Raw genomic sequence first — 19,801 nt, 5'->3', positions numbered from 1 at the left:
GGAAGGTAGGTAACCGTGTTCCGACAATTTTCTAGATTGTCATTATCGGTTTAAAGGTGATGTGAGGCTCAACAGAATGCCCCGACTTTTTATTTTTAATGAATAAATGTTCAACAGCTCTTTTTCCTATATTTTAAATAGCCTACATTACCGTAGGTACATATATAAATAATAAAAGAATCCCTAAAATGCTACCATATTCTAACCTCAATTCTCGTGAAAGTGATACGAATTTAATTCTATTAACCTATATGTTTTACATGGTAACTCTTAGACTAATAACGTACCTCTACAACATACAAATGATCTTTCGAAAACTTTACTATCAAATTTTCTCTCACCTGCCAATAAGAGAAAACGGCTATCACATCACTAATACGAGTAACTCTTGTTTCTTACCTATTGCACAAGTTATCTTAAACCCCAATCAGGGTCATAATTCGCCTCCCACCATTATACTTCCACATTCTGATTCTTCATCTTCATGATTCTCCCCCCCCCCCTCATACCTTTCACACCATAGGTAAATCACGTGCGTCTGCCGAATGCTGCGAAGTGCGAACTAGACTCGTGGCTCGAGTAGACTAGAATGACGTCAACTCAAATCACACACTCTTAATCAGAAGTCTCTGCAGCATTGTACAGAAGAGATGCAAAGTGACATCTCCGTCTCCAGGATTATAATATCTCGAGTGTTGTGATACATTGTGGATAATTTGTGTAACGTTGCATGGAACTCTTAAAAATATAAATATACATGAGATTCATATACAAGCTGTAACTTCGACTTCGTTGAAATTTGTATGATTATACTGGGTGCAATCAGGGTGTAGATATGGCGCAGCTTATAAGGTTGTGTCAGATTCTTTTGTGTTGCTTCATTGTAGCTACGTCTGTTGAAACTGATGACAGTAAATTAAAAAATGCAACGCAATTTGTATTGGATTCGTTTAATGGGAAACGAGATTCAGCTTTTGTGTATAATTCGCCAACGATAATAAATTCACACATAACAGTAAGTATTTGGTACACAATTTTAGCTTCATGTTTTACACACATTAAAATCATCTCCAGGAAATTATTTTAGTTGAAACTACCGGTGAGGTAGTTCTGGTGATTTCGAAAGTGAGGATAGTTTAATTTATGGCTTTTTTTTTTTTTTTTTTTTTTTTGTAGATGTTGATCGTATAGTTAAAGGCATAACAAAATTTTCCCAAAATTCTAAACTAACCAAACCTAACTTGTCACAGATTCCTATTTGCAAGGTGTATAAGCGGAGGACGAAGGGAACTCCTCGTTCAACCCTTTCTTACTGACTGCATATGAAACACTTATGAATTGAGAATATTTAAAATAATGAGATTCGTTCAATGGTTAGTTTATGAGCCTCTAGATTACAGTATAATACCAACACGAATTTAGAGGTCGATACTGGCAATCAGAAAGTATAGGTAGATTAGAATCAAAACACATTTTTAAGTTCCTACTACTTGAAAGTAAACAAATAAAAAATACATTTGTTCTATTTAATTATGCCATTATAGAACTGTTATTTTGAGAAATTTTCCTAATTTATCGATGGAATAAATAAAATTCGTTACGAGGTTATCACAATGTCATGCCATTGAACAAAGTACAAATTCTTCTTTCAGAAGTTCACTTTATATAAATAATATTATCTATTCTTTTTTTACATAATGGATTTCAGATCTTATAAATGTTATCTATTTCTTCTTTTTACAGAATGGATCTCAGCCATTATATTTTTTGCAATTAGACTTCAGTGTCAACTGTAACAGATCGACAGATTGTACTTCATCACATTTAATCTGTGAAGTAGTTGTGAGAGAAGATTCAACTACTAATGCAAAAATCGTACTTGAAGACAAAACGAAATGTGCTAAAAAAGAAACTGAATCGGTATTTCCCACAAACGGCCATGGATTTATTGAAGATAGTGTTAGAGATGAAGTTAGAAGTATTGCAGCCTTTGCAGTTCAACAGTCTGAAGTCAGTGGAGAACCCAAGAGAAGTGTCATTGATATTATGTCAATTAAAAGACAGGTAGCTAATATAGTCGTCATCATCATCATCATCATCCAAACAAGTATAAGGTGCATGGCCTGTTATGGTCTCAGAGAGTCATTCTCGGTCCACTTTTTGGGGGGGGGGGGTGAGGCACCTCAAAGATCTCTTCCCTTGGGTAAGCTTGCGGTATTGAAGCATGGCTTTTTGGGAGTCTATTATGATTCATTTGTTGGACATGCTTTTTCCATTGCAGCTAGCTCTTTTTATAAACTGTCAGACTGGTGCTTGATATCCTCAATTCTTTTGTGGTCCAATGAATATATCCGAATGTTAATAATAATAATAATAATAATAATAATAATAATAATAATAATAATAATGATTTATTTTCGCTGGCAGAGTTAAGGCCATAAGGCCTTCTCTTCCACTCAACCAGCCTTAATCAATACAATACATAAATTTAAATTACAAATATTTACACTACACTTAAAAGGTTCTCCAGCAATATTCTTCACTACACATTTATTTAAATTTAGATAAATCTATAAGGTAAAGTAGTAACTTAATTTATGAGCTAATTTAATTCAGTGAATTATAATTAATTTAATATTTGAGATAGCTAGTAAAATGATGAAAATTAATTTAATATAAGCTTACTAGGACTATGTTACAGGGAGAATATATATATTTCTATTTCTATAATGAGAATATTAATGTAATTGCCATTAGAGGTTTTGTAAATCTATTTAGAGAAATTAATGATAATAATAATAAGAATGGACAGATGTTAGTTTCATTATAAGTAACAAATATTAATCAGCGATTCATCTGTTAAGTAAGAATTTACCGTATTGGCCCGAGTGTAAGCCGCACCCGAGTATAAGCCGCACCCTTAATTTTAGGGGGAAAGGAGAAAAAAAAAAGAAAATTGAGTGCAGAATGAGAAAAAAAGGAAAATTGAGTGCAGTGAAATTTACCTGTCACATTATCCAGTTACAAAACTGTTTACACTATTTAAACACTTTTTCTTCAATTACGGTATTACGTGGGTAAATCACCAAAAATACCGGTACAACTAATCACTGTCTTCTCCAATGTCACTGCTGACTTCACTACTACCGGTACCGGTATTTGTTTCATCACTGTCACTTTGTTCATCACTCTCCGCCCAAAGTACGTCGTCCTTACTGCCATCCAGAGCATTAGACACGCAGCATTTCTTGAAGCCTTTGATGATTGAATCTGGTGATATCGTGTGCCATGATGAGAGAATCCACTCACACATAAGGCTGACAGATGGCTTCTTGATCTTCCCAGATGGAGTGAATGCATGACCCCCTTCTAGAAGCCAATCCGAATACTGTTTTCGGAGATGGTCTTTAAAAGGCTTGTTCACGACGACATCAAGCACCTGCAATTTTGATGTCATACCTCCAAGTATGACGACTAGGTCTGTCTTCAATGCAGTAATTTTCTTCTTTACTTCGGGTGTGAGGTGACCTTTAAAGGCATCCAATACTAACATAGCCCTCTTACAGAGCAGCGCACCTGGTCTGCGATTCCAAACCGTAGCTAGTCAGTCCATCATTAGTTCGGTTGTCATCCATCGTTTCTCTTGGCAACGAATCACTAATCCCTTAGGTAAATTCTCCTTGGGCATAGTTTTACGCTTCAGAATAACGTACGGAGGCAGTTTTCCTCCATCTGCCGTAACCACCAGCATCACAGTGATTCTTTGTTTTTCATTTCCAGTTGTTCTCAATGATATGTTTTTCGCCCCTTTATTGTCAACTGTCATATTGCTCGGCATGTCCCAAAATACGGGCGTCTCGTCAGCATTGCCGATCTGGTGTAATGGGTAAGAGTGGCGCTGACGCAATTCAATGACGTGCCTCTGGAAGTTGATGAGTTTCTCAGTAAAATCCTCTGGCAGTTTCTGTGCTAATGAAGTGCTTCGTCGGAGAACAAGGCCACTTCTACGCATAAACCTGCGGCACCAACCTATACTCCCATGGAATTCTGTCTGTGGAATGTTTAGGGTCTTCGCTATTTCCAACGATTTTACCTGGATTACTTGTCGAGAGATAGGCATCCCTTCTTTCCTTTTGTCTTGTACAAAGGAAAGGACCCTACGTTCTAGTTCAGGGTATTTCCCAGCCTTGGGTCCTCTGAAAGATTTTCTGGTTGTATTGGCATTTTTCAGTTTATCCTCCGAGGCGATCCAGCGCTGCACATAAGACTCATCCACACTAAACTTTTTGCCGGCTTCTCTATTAGACGTACTCTTAGCATGACGAATAACTGCAAGTTTGAAACTAGCGTCATAACTGCGCCGAATTCCCAAGCTTGTTGAAGCTTTTCTTTCTACGTTTCCGCTCATGGCTTAACCCGTAGCTACGTACAAACTGTTTTAATCTGTCCTATCATACAAAAGAGTACGATCACTGTAATATGAAGACTGGTACATTGTTGCGTCATATACCATACGACTGCTGACAATTTCAAACACGAGTGCGTGGCATTGTTGCTCCATTTCAAAATGATAAAATTACCGGTAGCAACATGCGCCACATTTCAATTTTAAATTTATCGGCCGCGCAAATAAGCCGCACCCCAACTTTTCGAGTTTGAAATTTGAATAAAAAGTGCGGCTTATATTCGGGCCAATACGGTATGTAATTTTGACCTAAATGAAGTTATTGTCCAACAACCCCTTATATCACTCGGAAGCGAGTTCCAATTTCTAGCAACTGAAACTGTATAGGATGAAGAATATAAAGATGTCTTGTGGTAGGGTATAATGAGTAAATTGTTATGATGAGATCTTGTACTTAGCTGATGATATGCGGATAAATTTTGAAATCGAGAAGCCAAATAGATTGGGGTAGTGGTGCGCAGAATTTGAAATAAGAGAACAAGAGAATGCAGGGCTCGTTGATCGCTTAGCCTTAGCCAAGACAGAGTTTGGAAAGACGGGGAAACATGATCATACTTACGAATATTGCAAATATAACGGACGCACGCATTATGCATACATTGTTCTCCCATAAATTTCATTTCACAGGCTGTATCAGTACTTATCATTGCTCATGCCCAGGGTTGGCAAAAAAAAAAAAACTTTTATTTTTAAAAATAAAAAAAAGAACATGTTTTTTGTTTTGAAAGATGCCAGGAAATAGTGCGTTTTTTAAATATTTTGTTTTTGTTGTCATCATCGTTAACTAAACTTAATGCTGAGTTCTTGGTCCTTTAACTCACTTGCTGTCCAATATTTCTCTCACACAGTGAGTTTAGAGGAAAGGGCTGGACATTTTATGACTACGATTCTTTTCTTTCTGAAGACTGCACAATTGACAAAGTGGTGAAAAAAATTCCAGTTTTGTTCAAGTATTTTGACAAAACAGTCATGCCCTGTGAGTAATCGAAAGGATACAACTGCACTTTTCCTCGAATCCCTAGGAATTATATTTTGTACATTGAGACTATCCCATCTTTCATTAACCTATTTGAAACTTCAAGTTATTGTTTTCCTTGTTCGTATTTTAATTCATATTATGAGAAATGAAACTTTCACTGAACTGTAGATATCCCCTTCTTCGACAAATAGATGGTTCTTTGAGTTTAGCATTAATATCAGAAATATTTACAGTATCGAAATCATCTTGTTCAGGCCAGTTGAACAGTTCAGAACTCTTACTGTAACGAAACCTGATCTGATACCAGAGTAGGTCAAATAATAGAACGTAATAATTGATAGGCCTACTCCTTATCAATTTGTATGAAACAAGGATCTAATCATGAAGTTTAATTTACACTTCAAGCTGACTGTTGTCATGAACTCTCATGCCAAAGGATGTTCCTGTTTTCTTAAAATAGTGAACCTAAAATTCGTCATCTTTGGAGATCATTGCACATTCAACAATGTGTGGCTCAACACTCTTTACACAGTGAATCTATCTCTAATTTTGGATGACAATAACTTCTTTTATTTTATGGTCAAAATTGATCCTGTAACTGAATTTCAGAGCTTGAACAATATGAAACATTTGTTGTCCTCAATTTCTTTCCTAGTTCAGCAAAATCTTGAAAAGTCATATTGCATAATGCGCCTTTTTGTTTGAAATGTTGTGCAGCCCTATCAGAAAAGAACTCAACTCTTTTAACCGAATCTTGACATTTTGCAAGTATGTGCTTGATGATCATATTATTAAAGACAGATGTTGCATGGGCTATTTATCATGATATTGCAAAAGATTCTTCCGTAGATGAACTCCAGACAACAGCAGTATAAAGAGCAGTTTGATCTAAACTCTAATGTAATACCTGTACATACTTCATTTTGATGTTTTATAGTAAAATTTTCACTAAAGTCGATAGAAGTCAGTATCATATTTTCAGGAATATTTTCTCGTTGAATATTGAAATAATCTGACTGTCTGTCCTTAATGTAGAGGTGTAGGAACAAATCTTTTATCATCAGTCACCATACTAAAGGCTGGTTCACAATAAACTGGGAACGGAAACGACAATTTGGCCGAGTTTTATCTTTGCTGTTCTCGTTTCTGATCATAGCCTACTAGATTCATTCTGTTGTCATCAATGAGCTATTTGATCGTCAAATATTTTGTAGCAAGGAGGCCATGACATAATAACTTTTCTATCCATTGCTTGTAACTAATGCAGAAATTCAGTAGAATCACTTTCTGTATATTTTATGTGTACTGTATATGTGACCAAACTACCACATGAATTGAATTCTTAAATATTCAGTGTCTTAAATTTCGAAGTTGGTTAACCTGTGTTTGTGTTGGGTGGCTTGTACTCATGAGAGAATACCATTGGTCAAGTATACAAAAATAACATCAGAATGCGTAATATCGATTCTACATATCGTTATTGACATATCGATATGCATAGCTGTTTCCGTTCTCAGTTTATTATGAATAAAAAAAATCTTCACTTTCACGTTCTTCACTTCTCGTTCTCATTCTGGTTCTTGTTCCCAGTTTATTGTGGACCAGCCTGAACTGTTCCAGTTGACTGAACCTTCTGAACATTTCCACTTTCCAGCTTTTCCCATTAAAACCAAACAGTTTCTTCACATAATTATTGTTTATCCATAATGCATTACATTTATCAGCACATTCTGAACATGTCTGAAGAACATAATTCGTGTTCGATAAACTGCATATAATCTTAGAACAAAATGCTCTGACTGACGATATACGGTATATAATCTCTTCCATAGAAACTGTGTACCAAATTATTGATCTTATTTCCAATTCTTTCTACAAGTATTTCCTTTTTCTCTGGACTTATGTATTTCTGTGCGAAATTTTGAATCACAGGAGCTTTTTTTTGCATGGACTCTGGAACTTTTTCTTGTACCGGTTTACAATTTTAGGCAAACTTTGGCGAGATTTATAGGCGGACTGCCATCTTGATTTGCAGTTTCAGAAATCTCTGGTGAGACTTGTTGTATTTATTTACATTCTGTGGTATTCATACATCACTTCACAGCTAGAATATAGAACATGTCAAAAAATCTTAATAGTACTGCGAAGTCTTAATTATAGTCACAGTCTAGTTAAAATATATACAGAAGAGTTTTACAATATACTAGTACAACACAAAAGCTTAGTAGGCCTATCAAGACTTAATACAAGTCAGAAATATTCATGCAGTGTTGTTGAATGTCATAAATTCACCTACAGAATGGAAGGCGAGAGAAACTAGGTACTTATTTAATTTAGCCCTAAATAATCTGTTTAGAGTTTCATTTTTTATATTCATAGGGAGGCTGTTAAAAATTTTTGTGCGAGATTGTGCGTATTTGCTTGCTTTCCGCACAAAACCAACCCGCGGAAAGTCTTAAATTCCACATTCAGTATTCCCAACCTAACACACATAACAATTTCCCTCTTCTTACCGCTTAAGTGACATATTGATTTTACTGCTTTAGGCTTTTAACATATTTTTAGAGACGTTCAATATAGTAATAATTATAAATTGGAAACTTACCACTGCAACGTCACCTAATTTGCACTGTTAATTATTGTTTTTAAATATTTGCAAAAATTAAGTAAACTCTACAACTCCACTAAAGTTACTGCATTTCGTAATGCATGTAACATTAAGGAAGCCGTTTGTTTTAAGTTCGCATTTATAGACTGGGGGAAAAAAAAAGACAGACGTATATGACGGCCTGCTGGAGTATAGTAAACACAGAAAACATTTTAAAGCAACAATGTTGAAGATAGATATTTTTTTTTTTAAATTTGCCGTCATTGAACAGAAACCAAGATGGAGATTTCATTGCAACTAATTAGAAATTCCTCTTTCAGGTATGTAATAAACGATGTTCGCACATAATAATGTACGATACATGAGCGGTATGTTTTCTTTCAATTCTCGGAAATTAAAACAGCTCAACTACGTTTTGCTTTTTCAAACTTTTCCTCGAACATGAAAACTTCAACATACCGCTCTTGTAACACATATTACTATTATGATAGACTTGCCAATGGAGTATGAAAGTATTTTTGTGCGAGATCGTGCGTATTTGCTTGGTTTCCGCACAAAACCAATCCGCGGAAAGTGTAAAATTCCACATTCAGTATTCCCAACCTAACACACATAACAATTTCCCTCTTCTTACCACTTAAGTGACATATTGATTTTACTGCTTTAGGCTTTTAACATATTATTTTTAGAGACGTTCAATATAGTAATAATTATAAATTGGAAACTTACCACTGCAATTTCACCTAAATTGCACTGTTAATTATTGTTTTTAAATATTTGCAAAAATTAAGTACTCTACAACTCCACTAAAGTTACTGCATTCGTGATGCAAGTAACATTAAGGAAGCCGTGAAAAAACAACAAGACCGGCAAAATTAAACTTGCCGATGTTATTACTGCAATATGTTATATAAATAATATTGTTAAAATATTAAAATGAAAAATAAATCATTACATAACCTTACCATTTGTTTTAAGTTCGCATTTATAGACTGGGGGAGTATAGTAAACACAGAAAACATTTTAAAGCAACAATGTTGAAGATAGATATTTTTTTTTTTAAATTTGCCGTCATTGAACAGAAACCAAGATGGAGATTTCATTGCAACTAATTAGAAATTCCTCTTTCAGGTATGTAATAAACGATCTTCGCACAAAATAATGTACGATACACGAGCAGTATGTTTTCTTTCAATTCTCGGAAATTAAAAAAGCTCAACTACGTTTCACTTTTTCAGACTTTTCCTCGAACATGAAAACTTCAACATACCGCTCTTGTAACGCATATTACTATTTTATGAGTATTTATACTGTGAACTGTTGTGTTAGTTACAAAGTTTTCACGATTACATACGAGGAAGTTGTTGTTGTTGTTTTCTAATGCGAGGCATTTGACAATAAAGTCATTTGACCTCTTGCACTCCAATATTTTTCAAAGATATTATCATGACCAGCCACTGAAGCACAGATTTTGTGGTGTTCCGAATCCATTTCTTGGTTTGAGTTGCACAATGGACAGTTAGGGGACTGATATATTCCAATTCTATGCAGGTGTTTGGTCAAACAATCATGGCCTGTTGCCAATCTAAATGCAGCTACAGACGATTTTCGTGGTAAATCGGGAATTAACTGTGGATTTTGATGCAGAGAGTTCCATTTTTTCCCTTGGGATTGTGTTATCAAATTTTGTTTGTTGAAGTCTAAGTATGTAGAGTTAATAAATCTTTTCACAGAGTAATACGTAGATTTAGTTACAGGTCTGTAAGTAGCAGTGCTGCCCTTCTTTGCTAAAGCATCCGCATTCTCGCTCCCCAGGATTCCACAATGGGATGGTATCCATTGGAATACAATTCTTTTATTGAGTGATATTAATTGAGAGAGCATTTTAGTTATTTCTGCTGTTTGAGATGAAGGTGTGTGTTTAGAGACTATTGATAGAATAGCTGCTTTGGAGTCTGACAATATAACTGCATTCCTAAATTTACTGATGTGGCATAGAAGATTCCTGAGACTTTCACTTATTGCAATGATTTCTCCATCAAAACTTGTTGTTCCATACCCAAGAGATCTATAAAGTGAGAAGAGACAGCACGTAACACCTGTACCGGCACCTTGTTCTCTGGAGATCAAGGATCCGTCGGTGTATAAATGAAGCCAGTTTTGTGGAGGGTATCTAATATTAATTGTCTCTAAAGACAATTGTTTTAGTATTTCAGTGTTTACTTCTGATTTCAGTATTTCTTCTGTTAAATTTAGATTATATTCCATATTTAATAGAGTTAAAGGGTTTGGTTTAATTTGTAGGTTTTCTTTTAAATTCGGGATATTGATTTTCTGTTTTAATTCTTGAACAATGGATATGAAACTTTTTTGAGTTTTCAATCTACAGAGAGGACTGTATGAATGCCAATTGTTTCCTGGTAATCTCATAAGTTTTTCATATTGAATCAGTGCTTTTTCTTCTATTGTCATTTTGATGCTGTTAATATTAGTGAGGAATCTCATAGAATCTATTGGAGTTGTTTTGATTCCACCAGTAATGAGTCTGAGAGCTTGGTTTTGAACATATTCTATTTCGTTTATGAAAGGTGAAGTAATTAAAATTTCTCCGCAGTATGTCAGCACTGGCTGTATAAACATTTTGTATGTAGTGTTCAAAGTATTCCTAGAGCATCCCCATTTCTTTCCTGCTAGTCTTTTTAGAAGGGAGAATCTTTTACGAGCTTTTTCAGAAATGTATTTCAAATGATTGCTCCATGTTAACTTACTATCGAAAATAACTCCAAGATATTTGGATTCATAAGTCCTACGAAGGTGTTGGCCATTGTATTGAATATTGAATTCTCTTTCTTTTTTACCAAGTGAAAATATTTGGTAGTTACTTTTGCTTAAATTGAGTGTCATCAAATTTGATGTATTCCATTCATGTAGTTGATTTAGAGCTTTAAGAGCAGAATTTTGAATTTTGTCTCTATGTCTGTAAGATCCGGAAGTCCACAAAACTATATCATCTGCAAATAGTGCTGTTTTCATGTTTGATTCCTCTAGTAGGGAGGGTAAGCCATTTATATAAATATTGAATAAAGTTGTGCTGAGGACAGTGCCCTGAGGTAGACCTCGATATGTTTGTCTGTAACTAGAAAGTGAGTTATTGAATTTAGTGGTAATGAATCATTGACTAAGGAATTCTGATATCCATCTGAACATATTGCTGGAGATACCTAATTTCTGGAGTTTTAGTAATAATTTATTTCTCCAAACAGAGTCATATGCTAGCTGAAAGTCAATAAATATTGCCAAGGTATCTTCTTTCTTGTTAAAACTGTCTTTTATTTCTTGGCCGAGGCGTATGACTTTTTCATTGGTAGAGTGTAGTTGTTGAAAGCCGGCTTGTCTTGGTGATAAAAGATTTTGGGATTCTAAATACCAAGTTAATCTGTTGGAGATCATGGACTCCATGGTTTTTGCTATCATGCTTAATAGTGCTATTGGTCGATAACTATTAACATCATGAGCAGGTTTCCCTTTTTTGTGAATTGGTACAATGATTACTTTTTTCCAAGCTGCAGGAACTGAGGTGTTCCATGATAAATTGAAAATGGATAAAAGTACAGACTTGGCTTTTTCCCCCAGATGTTCAAAAAATTCGGAATGAATGTTATCGGGGCCAGGAGATTTCTTGGTTTTTAAATTTTGTAAAGCTAGAGTTAATTCTTTGGAAATAAAAATTTGATGAAATATTTCAGGGTTTGTACTAGGAAGTTTATTAATGAAAAAATATACTGACAAGCCATGAGATTTACCTATTTGTAGTTTCTTGAAAATGGTCCTACATGCTTCCCTAGATTTGGCACCTACTATTATTGTACTTACTCTTTTTTGTAGTAGGAATATACTGTTCCTCTCTGTAAAATTTCCCCAGAATATTATTCCATAAGTAACTCATTACCGAGTGAAATGTACAAAGTATATTGTTTTTAAAGCAATGATATTTACTATCTCTTGCATAGATCTAATAGCAAAACATGCTGAATTTAGTGTACACTTTGTGAGAATTTTGTCGTTGCCATGTGGCAATGCTAGGCATCTCCATGATCTCTTTTTAACAATTCTTTATTATGAACTTAGTAATGGTTTTGTAAGCTTGTAATGGCTGTAAACAAATAGGTATAACTTAAATGTATAATAAATTACGAACCCGTAACACACATTTATTTTAAAGTCATCTATAGATTGCACAATCTAGCTTTCAGGTATAGCTCCCTGTGAAGCTGATTTGAATAATTTCAAGGGAAAAATTGTTCCGTAGCCGGGTATCGATCCTGGGATCTTTGATTGAGTGCGTCAATGATTGCAACTTCACCCGACACCATCTCAGTTTTTCCTTCTATATCCTCATACCTCGAGTGGGCTGACAAGATGCCAGAAACCCACATCGAGTGCGCGTGTACACACACACGCTGTGTGACTTGAAATTGTGGTTTTCTCTTAACGTACCTACAGTGAGAGTCATATAAGAACAGTTCGTAAACAGCAAATATTGCCGTCTTGTCAGTGTTGCCAACTGTTACCGGATATCGCACGATCCTATGTACTAAATGACTTATTTACTTACCGTACTTTATGCTGGAAGGTTATTCTAAATAATTCAAGAAAGGCTAACTATACAGGAAAGGGATCAACATGTCAAGTGTTTTGTCTGGCAATACGAAATTCATTGGTTTGACTAAGCAATTGACTCACGAGACCTAACCTAAAAACGTATTTTGTTTGACCACATGAAATTATTAGTACTAACTCCGAAAACTTACTTGACTATAGTCTTGAATTATAATCACAACGCAACACATAAAATAATTATTATATACTAATATTAATACTGATATTAATTAATTATTAGTATGTTCAAATTTCATTAGCTTCCAGTAACCAGCTCAGAAATCTAGTACAATTTTAATTTCATGGAACTCCAGTATCGACAAATATTGTCGATATTTGTCTCAGCTGCCAACATACCAATTACAAAATCACTACCAATTGTAGTATTTGTCAGTATGAAAATTCGAAACGAAGTTGGCAAAAGAAAATTCAACCTGCAAACTAGAAAATCACCACAATCCACTAGCATATGTAGTAATGGGGAAAAAATGGTTAGGTTTCACCCTCAGGGTATGAAGTAAGCTGACCCAGACTATACTCAGGATCGATACCCAGCCTGAAACAATTTTTCTCTTGAAATTATTCAAGTCTGCTTCACAGGGAGCTTTACCTGAAAGCTAGATTTGCATAATATATAACGTTACTGTAGGTACGTTAACAGAAAACCACAATTTCAAGTCACACAGAATTTGTGTGCACTTGATGTGGGTTTCTGGTGTCTTGTCAGCCCTCTTGAGGTGTATGGATATAAAGAGAAAATTGAGATGTTGTCGGGTGAAGTTTCTGGATAGCTCAGTCGGTAGAACGTTGGCACGCTCAGCCAAGAATCCCAGGATTGATACCGGCCCCAGAACAATTTTTCCCTTGAAATTATTTAACATTGAACTTTGATTGCAATTTCCTGTAACTTTTTTTGTTTAATTCCATACAAAAAGTTACGTGTCTTGGTAACAATTAATGACACTTGCATGATATTTGGTACACACATTCTTTAGGCTATTAGGAAACTTCTCTCTGGAATATAAATTTGTTAGTGTTATTTTGTTGCATTTGAAAAATATGCCTCGATATTTCTTCACCACTGAAATTCTAATTTATTCTTAAAATGTAGTTGTTTATCTTAAAATTTTGAAAGACAATATCAAAATAATTGTATCCAGACATCTTAAAGAATGCGCTTTCAGAAAATTTTGAATTTGTATTGAAAAATAATTGAGATAGGCCTATATTCATTTTAGTAAGTTACTGTATCCTGTTTTTTTTATTCCGAAATTTGGGCCACAAGAAAAAAACTAATCTCGAATTTTTAAGTGGTTGCAGTAATGATATTTCTGTGTACAAAAAATGAAAATTGTGCATCAATTATGGAAAAAAAAAAATCACATTTCAGTATCTCCTCCCTTTCATTCGTTACATCATGTAAATATTTACTGCATAGTACATTACTGGCCTAACTTATGCAAACTATTTTAGCAGATCCTTCAAAATGTAGTATGGCCTTAGAGGAGTCCATGACACCCAAAAGATGGGAAAACCTCTTGTCTAGTTAATAAACATGAAATTATTTCGAACTAGGCAGTAGTACTGATAGGGAATGTTTTTCGTTCAGTTAGTAATTACTCCTCTGCAGCAATCACTGACCGAACCATGTTGACTGCTTCTTGCTTGGGGGCTAGGGACTCAAGAGCTCAATTTATATGGCAGACCAGTAACCTCTAGAAAATGCGGCTAACCATTAACAATATAGGAAGTTTCTGTTTTCTATCATTTTAACATGACCACTGTCGAGAAGCAAAAGATGCTGTAATACAATTAGCATGAGTGTCAAATTCTGATAAATGCCACATAATAGCTATAGAATATTCGTGCTAACAAAAACTAATCTTGGGCCTATCTAACTCACATAATTAATGAAAGCATGTTTATTTCACCACTTCATGTGATGACATGAGCAAATATATGGTTGACATGTTTAATTCTGTAACAGTAGGTAGATGGCATGCATCATTAGTTTGTAACTGCTGGAGGGTTTCGTAACTGCAATGTGGAAATGTAAACAATGTATGTATTCCTCAATCATGCCAGCAGCATGGAGGCTTATTAATGACAGAAAGAATGATAGAATTGTTAATTTTAAATTTTTGTTTAAATACTGATACTAAGCAGTATGCTCAGGATTGATCAATAGGCTTCATATTTCGATGTTTTCTTTTTTTTAAATAGGCCTACATTAACGTTTGAATGTATTAACTGGTTGATATGCTGTCTGTCTATTTAGTCATTTAATTTTTTACATGTTTATTTTAACTCTGATTGAGATTCTGGCTGATATGAACAACTTTTATCAGGCAGTACATCTCACTTGACAATATGTATTAGAGGAAGAACAATTTTTGTATATATCTGAAGTGTGATTAGTGTAATGTGTATGTAGTCAGTGATGTATGCAATGGAGGGAGAAAGGAACTGGTCGTCCTACCCCATTATCTCCTGACTTAGTTGCCTCATGAGTGGTCTTATTGATGTCACTTGTGAGGTTCAAACCTGTCTTCGGACAGTTGACTAAACAACAACATGTTTATTTTCTTACTTTCTTTCAGGTGAATGGAAATGGAACAACTTTGTACTTGACCCTGAAAGTTACAAGACCTGACGGAGGAGATGCCTCACTTTTTGAAGTTTGTGAAGCTGAAGTAAACCAAATTGGCCAGACTGCTTTTGAATCAAATCTGACATGTTTTCCTCTTAATGGAATGTTGCCTGATGTACCACTCAGTCCTGAAGATATAACTGCAGTAGCTGAAAGAGCTGCAGATGAACTCGATAGTCTTTCATTTTCGGAGTTCACATTAAAATTATTGGACGTGCTGAAAGCCGAGACCACAGTGAGTACCATGCTTCAGTAATTTTTTCTATCATTTAAAATGTGTGCAGACTGTACAATAGTTGGTTTGGAAATTTGTTTACGACAGTCAGTCATCTGGTCTAAGGTCCTTTTATGTGCCACAAACTTAAAAGAGAAGGTCGCAATCAGTAAACGCAATGTTTTGAGATTCTGCCAGGATGTAGGGTCTGAAGAAAAGATTAAAACGTATTTATAATATAGCCTAAATAACGAGCCTCTTTTTAAATGACTGTAGAATGTTGCTATCATTAGGTTTCTTAATCAAGTAGGATAGAACGAAATGTATAGCCTGATTGGGATATGTGTACTATGTTCCTGTCTGAACATGTGCGTGAAATGGACATGGGCTGTAGTGGAGGAGGAGTGCCATTAGTAATCAGCCGTTCTTGTTGACAGAACACTATGCATTCGTTGTGGGAACTTAATTTAAATTTGACGAGTTCACCATCACTGTGCGAAAGATAATTTTTTCTCATTTCTTGCTGGGACATCCGGACAAAGACTTCAACCACCAGATAATCGTGAGGTGAGTAAGACAGCACTAGTCCTCCAAGGACACAGTGGACCTTTCTCAGTGCAAGGGGTCTGCAACGCATACTCTGAAGTTCTGAACAACCAGTTGTTACATTAGAAATGTTGGCTTGCTTCCTGTGCTGCATCATTCATGTTGATCTGCAATTTCATCTATAAAAGGTGCAGGATGTACAACAGGTGAATAAAAGGGACAAAATGCTTCAAACGTCATTCACCACAGACTTTATCGGACACTTGGCAGCCAACCCACAGATTATGAATATCCTCGTGATGTCTGATGAAACCCATTTCTAACTACCTGGAATTGTACACAAGTAGAATTTCCAATATTGGGCACCAGAAAACCCCACGGTATCTGTATGAGAAATTGCTCCATAGGCCTAGTGAATATATGCCAGTGTTTATATGTAAGGAAGACATCTTTGTCTGGATTGCAGAGATGAAATGTGCCTTCTTCCTTATTGTGCTTTCATTGATCAAACCTTTCTTTACTTTTTCGAGGCAATTTCATGCTTCACAACAGTATAAGACAATTCTATTAAACATTTTTTTTAAGCTGTAAATACTAATCATCATCCTTGAGGACATTTCTCTTCCAATGTTTGTCCCGAGGCCTACTAGAGAAAGTGATAAGTTCTCTCTATATTCTCTGGCATTAGAAACATTGATACCATGCACCCAGCAAAGCCATGCATAATTCGCCATATCTTTACGATAAAGATCTGAAATTCGTATGTGTAAAACTTTCAGTCCAAGATTAGTATCATTTCATTCACGATAGCAGTTACTTTACATTATAAAATTGATCTTCAGGCCTCGTGCAACCCTCCAAATTATTTGTATGGCCCGTCCAAACATGAAATAAAATAGGTAGACTACGTAAAGTGATGATGATATATAATAATAATTGTTGACAATTTTTCTTCTTATTCATCACTAGACATCGGATTTTTAGGCACTAAAAATTGCAGTTTTAGGCGCCTAAAATAAGCTCAAAATTTGTAAAATTAGGCTCTATTTTAATGAAAATAGGTATTTTAGGCACATCAAGGTATCATACTTATTTCTTTCACTGAAATTTTTAGTTATACACTAAAATACGCACAAAAAAGTATGTTTAAACATTAGAAAAGAATACTATATTATATTTATAAACAGAGCTGCACAAATTTAATATATTGAAACTAATGAAATAATGATTATTGATATCAAGATTACTCATTTTAAGTTATTGAAATTCAGTTCCATGCTCAGACTTTATTATAATTATCTGCACAGTACACCACCAGAATTTTTTCTAAATTCTCCACAGTTAACCTTTGCCTTTTGTCACTGAGAATCATTTTGAAAGCAGAAAAACTTCTTTCAACTGAAACTGATGTGAGAGGCGCAAATTTTAAATTAGGTACAATAGAAACATCAATACTTACTGGAACATTTACACTTTCCCCCGATATCACTCTTGATACTTTTTCCAACAATGAAAATCCTACATTCTTATTTAATACGTTGTCCCACTTATTTTTAACTTTTTTCCCAGTTTCGCCCAAAGCAGAATGTATGTTCACTTGAGCTTCCTTTACTATTGCTATTTGGCTACAAAGAGATTGTTTTTCACGTTCTAATTGTTCAATGCTTGCAGGTATGAAAGAAAAGTTTGATGTTATGTAGGCAATATCGTTTTTCACTCGTGAGTCATTCAGACAATCTTTCACTGCTTTCACCCATGCTGCACTATCAATTTCAGGTAATTTATCAATAACTGTGACCACTTCTTTAAAATACTTAGAATAATATACCACTGACTGAATCCAGGTTCCCCATCGTGTAACAACCGGCTGAGGTGGGAGTGGGATATCTGGAAAGTTGTCTCTGAATATTGAAATCCTGGATGGTGCTTTACAAAAACATTTTTTTTGTGTTAGAAATAAACGAATTGACAAGAGGAAATTCATTCCGGATTGTTTCAGAAACCCTGTGAAGGCCATGTGCTAGACAGGTTACATGCGTGAGGTTAGGATAAAATGTTTTAAGAAGTGGAGCTGCAGCAACCATGTATGAGGCAGCATCAGTACAAAACAACAGAACTTTAGAATCGTCTATATTACCTGAGTATAAAGACTGTAGGCCTTTATTTACAAAATAAGCAATGGCTTGGCTATTCACTTTCGAAAGTTCCTTAACACATACGAGGTGTGGAATCGAAGGTCCATCAGGACTAAGTTTTCTTACTACCATATTTCTATTCATAGGATCTGAGGTTTCATCCACAGAGACCCATATGTAAGAATCACCTATATCCTCCCGAATGGAAGCTAAAGTTTCATTGTATATTCTGTCTAAGTAATTTTTTCTTAGGGTCGACTCAGATGGGATATTTTGTTTGCAGTATTTTTGTAAAAACTGTCTTAAAACCGGATTTTCAATTGCATTCCAGGGAATGTTAGCAGCAACAAACGCTCTGGTTAAATCAGCATAGAAATTTCTGCTGAGATTGGATGAAGTAGGCTGTGTTAGTAAAGTTTGTTGCAGTTGATTTTTCTGCTGAGCTTTAGCCTTATGAGCCGCTCCTTGCACATGCTGCTTTAGGTGGCACTTCTTTTCTTGCGAAATCTAAAAATGTAAAGTAAACTGAATTAAAATAAAATCCTAATTGTTGTATTGCCGTATTTCTATCACAAAGTTAGTGGGTTCGAACAATCAAAATTTTAATGACCTGCAAATACTTTAACTGTCGGAATTTAAAAGGTTAAAGTGTAATGGTCTTAAAAAGAATTATACCTCAGGATAGCTCAGTCAATGTATAAATATTATAGGCCTACTCATTAAAATTAATAGAATTTATATATTTCAACTATTGTTACATACTTGTTTGCTACAAATCTTGCAGAATATTATTTTTCCATCATAAGTGAATTCTGAATATTCTGTTAGCCATTGCCGGATTAATGTAGATTTTGCACTTATATTTTTCGGCATTATCGCATTAAACTTCACAGGAAAACGTCCTACCGCTCAAAACTTCTCAACACAAATAAGGTGAGGGAAAGAGCAACTGTTAACGAGCATTCAAATGAACAGTTGTTATTGAGATTCAATTGGACAAAAATACAAAGTTCCACTTATTGTTGCATTTCCTGGTAGTGTTAACACTAGGAGGGCCATTCTTTTAAATATTATACCCTACTAATTCGCAGTTTTACGACTTTTCATAAATATTTCAAAAACACTCTTTCTCCAAAAATTGTGATTTTATGATACTCTGAAGGGCAGTACAGCTAATCGGTTTCAGACCGAAAACAGTCATTTTTATAGTATAGTATATCTCTGAATCGGTAGCAGCACATGTTGTGATTGTTGCCTGCTTCAAAACTAAGGTTGGTTCTTTGTCGGCATTTATGCCTCCAAACATGTTAAATTCGGTGAAATCTATTGCGAGTGTCGTGAGATTCAAAACATTTTGTTTCCTTTATCAAAGTTTCATGGCCGGTGTGAAGCAAACTTTCCACTTTTTAAATGCCTTAAATTTCGCAGTGAATGCATGTATAAATTATAAAAAGTAAGAGTAAAATGCGAAACTTTACAGTGAGTTAGGCATTTTTAGGCGAATATTAACAAATTAGGCTCTAATAACCGTTTTAGGGCATTTTA

The 19,801-nt window shown here is 35.0% G+C and overlaps 2 protein-coding genes across 14 annotated transcripts in view; one reads left to right on the top strand and one right to left on the bottom strand.

The window, feature by feature from the left end:
- LOC138700161 (galectin-4-like) overlaps positions 1-539 on the bottom strand; it is an 85,954-nt gene extending 85,415 nt beyond the window's left edge. The window contains exon 1 of one of the 4 annotated variants that reach the window (XM_069826570.1): positions 400-539. The gene's annotated coding sequence lies outside the window, so the exon portion shown is untranslated. Of the gene's footprint in view, positions 1-287 lie in introns of all 4 variants that reach the window. The other 3 variants (XM_069826574.1, XM_069826571.1, XM_069826572.1) reach the window with 3 other exon arrangements.
- A 174-nt stretch (positions 540-713) lies between these two features.
- The window catches only part of LOC138700159 (uncharacterized), a 356,318-nt gene continuing 337,230 nt past the window's right edge, over positions 714-19,801 (top strand). For all 10 annotated transcript variants that reach the window (XR_011332264.1, XR_011332263.1, XM_069826557.1 and 7 more), the window contains exons 1-3: positions 714-1,015; positions 1,744-2,064; positions 15,312-15,596. Coding sequence is in view for 8 of the 10 variants with exons in the window: in XM_069826557.1 (XP_069682658.1) it covers positions 836-1,015; positions 1,744-2,064; positions 15,312-15,596 (786 nt within the window). In the remaining 2 variants the exon portion in view is untranslated. The remainder of the gene's footprint in view (positions 1,016-1,743; positions 2,065-15,311; positions 15,597-19,801) is intronic.

Source organism: Periplaneta americana, chromosome 5, assembly GCF_040183065.1.
Source record: "Periplaneta americana isolate PAMFEO1 chromosome 5, P.americana_PAMFEO1_priV1, whole genome shotgun sequence".
In the NCBI taxonomy this organism is placed as follows: Eukaryota; Metazoa; Arthropoda; class Insecta; order Blattodea; family Blattidae; genus Periplaneta; species Periplaneta americana.
Note: the sequence above shows the minus strand (reverse complement) of the source record. Positions and strands in the feature narration are given on the sequence as shown.